Below are 4,418 nucleotides of genomic sequence, written 5' to 3'. Positions count from 1 at the left end.
ATTCCTAGTTATATGTAAGTCGAGTTTTAGTATGATAACAAATGTTTGTAATATAAGCCAACAACCTTTTTATTTAAATTAGGTATACGTATATATACACTACTGATCTAATGTGGCATGATTAAAAAAGGTCAGCTACAATACAAACAGTGTTAATTGAGTATAACTATATTATTACGAGGGAATAACCAAGAAATTATATAATAAAGGGAGTTCAATGCAAAAAAAAAAAGATGGGTAAAAGGACCTTTTTCGAAAAAGAAAAGAGTTGACGGCTAAATTCAAAAAGTCGTCTCTCTCTCTCTCTCTTCCTCTCCTCCTGATAAGAGAACTCTGCCCTCGTCAACCTTCTCCTTTAAAGGAAAGAAGACGAAGATACAAAAATAAATAATGGCCACTACTCCGATTAAACAAGTATTACCTCAAAGGATCAAATCACCTTCTCTCAGCATGTCTGCTACAATGCGAACGAGTCAACCTTTTGACTCTTTTTTTTTGTTTGGGTTCAATTCTTCAGTTTCCTTACATATACGCGCGGAGTATATATCTTTATCTGAGAAAGCAACCGGAGTTTTATTCCGGAGGTGTTTTTGTTTTCTTGTAAAAGCTCTGAGATTGAAGTCATGGACGTTGCACGCCAAGTGTTTGTGTTATTGTCTGTGCTAGTGGTGTGTTGGGGTTTCGAAAGATGTGAGGCTTATGGGAAGTTCGGGTTTGAAGTACACCACATGTTCTCTGATAAGGTCAAACAAAGTCTTGGTCTTGACGATATAGTGCCGGAAACGGGAAGCTTGGAGTACTTCAAGGTTTTGGCCCACCGTGATCGTTTGATCAGGGGTCGAGGTCTTGCCTCCAACAATGACGAAACCCCGATCACTTTTGATAAAGGAAACCTCACGGTTTCAATCAAGCTTCTGGGAGCGTAATGCATCTTTCTCTCATCTTGAATTCTCAACAATTCGTTTTCTTGTTTGTAATGCAATATGTTATGTTGAATCCACTCATTGTTGAGTTTGATTTGTGAATTTATGTGGTTTCAGCCTGTATTACGCTAATATCTCTGTGGGAACACCACCTTCTTCGTTCCTGGTGGCTCTGGACACAGGCAGCGATTTGTTTTGGTTGCCTTGTAACTGTGGTACCACTTGCATCCGCGACTTGGAAGATGTTGGAGTTCTACAGGTTCCTTTCCCCTTTTGAAAGCAGATTGACATGTTTTCTTTAAACTATTTTTTTTCTTTACTCTTGTTGTTTTCTCTTCTTTGGAAACAGAGTGTACCACTCAATCTATACACTCCCAACGCATCTACTACGAGTTCTAACATTCGATGTAGTGACAAGCGTTGTTTTGGATCGAGAAAGTGTTCTTCTCCTGCAAGTATATGTCCTTATCAGGTTTCCTACTCTAACAGCACAGCCACCACGGGGACATTGGTACAGGATGTATTGCATCTGGCCACAGATGATGAGGATTTAAAGCCTGTCAAAGCTAATGTAACGCTTGGGTAAGTAAATGACTCTTATCCTCTGTCTTTTCTTAACCGAAAAACCTTCATGGACGCTATCGCACCTCTAAAACACTGTTCATGTCCTGTTAACACTATGGTGTGCATAGCAAAACCAATATTGAATATAGTGTGAAATCCGGACATGTAAAAATGTTGAGGTCTTCTGAGCATTCATGATAGCTCCATCAACTGTCCTCTGTTTGAGAAATGACTTCTGAAGCAACCAAGGAAATGCCAAAGAACTGAATCCGTGTTTCTGATGCAGTTGCGGTCAGAAGCAGACAGGTCTGCTCCGGAGAAATATTTCTGTGAATGGTGTTCTTGGGCTTGGTATTAAAGATTACTCTGTTCCTAGCCTCCTGGCAAAAGCTAATATCACGGCAAACTCCTTCTCAATGTGTTTCGGGCGTGTCATTGGCATTGTCGGAAGAATCAGTTTTGGAGACAAAGGCTACACAGACCAGGAGGAGACTCCATTCATTTCTGTTGCACCAAGGTACGAAGTCAAAACAGTGCCTATAGTTTTTTAATTTGATGTCGATTCCCCCGTTGTTTTCTTTTTGACATTTTTGATCCAAAATGAAAACTAGTACGGCATATGGTGTAAATGTGACGGGAGTATCAGTAGGGAGAGATCCTGTTGACGTTGGCTTTTTTGCAAAATTCGACACTGGCTCATCATTTACACACTTGCTGGAGCCAGCATATGGTGACCTTACCAAAGCTGTATGTACAAACTTTTCTTCCTCTTAGATAATATTGAGCTGTTAAAATCATTACATATATCAGTAACGTTTGCAGTGGATATTAAGATGAAGATTTCTTAGAAGAAAATCCTTTCCTCCAACCTTGTGTTTGTTACATCACCATGACATTCGTTCTTTTACTTTTGCAGTTTGACGATCTTGTCGACGACAGGCGACGCCCAGTTGATCCCAAGGTTCCCTTTGAGTTCTGTTACGACTTGAGGTCATGCCCGCATTCTTATCAGCGTAGTTATTAGATGCTTTTGCCTATTTTAGTAGAATGTGTTGGACTTTTAACGCAAGCTGGATTGAATTTATAGAACAGATATTAAAGTATTAGGAATTGAAAGCAGCTAAGTAACTTGTAAGATGGACTAATTTGTATCACATTTGTATACTGATGCTCTTCATCTTCACATTGCAGCCCAAACACCACAAGCATAAAATTCCCCTTAGTAGAGATGACTTTTGTAGGAGGAGGCAAAATCATTCTCAATAATCCGTTTTTCACGGCACGAACTCAGGTAAGACATGGTTTTAATTCTTTCTTTCTTTCATGTACTAGCGTATCTATTTACATTTTGATTTTTGGATATGAACTATGAGTAACAGGAGGGTAATGTAATGTACTGCTTGGGTGTTCTGAAGAGCGTAGATCTCAAAAATAATGTCATTGGACGTAAGTATCTCAACGCTGATGCACGAATTCTGTATATATCCATATACATATAATGAGAACATTTGTGGATTGCAGAGAACTTCTTGGCTGGCTACCGCGTTGTATTCGATCGGGAGAGGATGGTTTTGGGTTGGAAGCCGTCTCTATGTGAGTGACGAAATCAGGAAGTGGCTGTATATATCCTTGGAATAGAAATATAATTGACCATGATGTGTTTAATGTCATGGGCAGGTTTTGAAGATGAAAGCTTGGAATCAACGACTCCTCCACCACCAGAGATCGAAACTGTAGCACCAAGTCCAACTGTATCCGCTCCATCACCTACTTCTCCTCCTCCTGTTATTTCTGCTACACCACCCCCATTCGACCCTCGCAACTCCACAGGCGGTGCAGCCAGTCTCATCCCTCTCACATCTCAACTCCTACTTCTCTTACCTCTTTTAGCCTTCCTCTGAATCACAGAAGTCATTTGTTTTGTGTTGGCTTGACCATTGTATGTTCATTCATTTCAATAATAATCTTCGTTTGATGTGCACAAAACAATATTTCATTGGTTTGAGAGTGGTAATCTTATCTCCCTGTTACATATGTATGGTTTTGTTACATTAGTGTTTTGGATATATTAGTGCGTGGCACAATTGCAGGAAGGAGATTATGTATTTTGTCAAGCATGTTTGTTTGTCTCGTTAGGAAAAGATATAGATTAGCAGTACCAAAAGGGTATTTTGTAAACCTTTCACCAAGTGGGACATTTACTTTACAAATACTATTATCTTATTTTATACGGGAGTATGAAAGCAGGAGGGTACTGTCACTAGAAGAAAACACGTCTTTTGCGATGGACAAATCTATCGCGAATCCCTCGCAAATCGACAAAAGCGAGAAATTTGCGAGGAAAGTCCGTTCCTCGCAAAGCGCGTCTCGCAAATCGGTCAACGTTGCAATTCCCTCGCAACTTTTGCGAGGAAACGTTGTCCCTCGCAAATCCCACGCATTTTTGCGAGGAACTACTATTCTAGCAAAATCCTAGCAATTCTGGATCTAGTAAATCCCTCGCAAATTTGCGAGGCTTTTGCAATTAAAATTTCCGTTGCAAATTTCGGTGCAAATTGTAAAAAAAATTAGAATTTTCATTTTGGTAATTAAATTAAACCTGTAATTAAAATTAAACCTGGAATTATAATTAAACTTTATACTTAAGCAAATTAAAAGTACTAAGTTTACAATAACAAAACATAATAACCGATTTTGTTCTAAATATGAGAGGATAAAGAGTACTAAGTTTACAAAACAAGTTCATCATTGTTTACTGTCCGGTGGTTCCATCTCCGGTGGTTCCATCTCCGGTGGTTCCATCTCCGGTGGCAGGTCTGGCCGGTAAATCTTCTCGGCGAAATCTAGCAGCAAACTCTGGATCTTTAGATGCAAGATAATCAAAGTATGCATCATAACTATGCATCTTCTCTGAATTTTCTTGCATCTTTT

General features: G+C 39.3%; 1 protein-coding gene across 1 annotated transcript; it reads left to right on the top strand.

The window, feature by feature from the left end:
• LOC104791371 (aspartyl protease family protein 1-like) lies at nucleotides 315-3,536 on the top strand. The gene is made up of 10 exons (XM_010517238.2): nucleotides 315-922; nucleotides 1,041-1,182; nucleotides 1,273-1,505; nucleotides 1,774-2,004; nucleotides 2,099-2,234; nucleotides 2,404-2,477; nucleotides 2,679-2,778; nucleotides 2,867-2,933; nucleotides 3,009-3,080; nucleotides 3,165-3,536. Exons 1-10 carry the CDS (start codon nucleotides 624-626, stop codon nucleotides 3,386-3,388), a joined length of 1,578 nt encoding a protein of 525 aa, XP_010515540.1. The 5' UTR covers nucleotides 315-623; the 3' UTR covers nucleotides 3,389-3,536.

Source organism: Camelina sativa, chromosome 6 (assembly GCF_000633955.1).
Source record: "Camelina sativa cultivar DH55 chromosome 6, Cs, whole genome shotgun sequence".
NCBI classification, from domain to species: Eukaryota; Viridiplantae; Streptophyta; class Magnoliopsida; order Brassicales; family Brassicaceae; genus Camelina; species Camelina sativa.
Note: the sequence above shows the minus strand (reverse complement) of the source record. Positions and strands in the feature narration are given on the sequence as shown.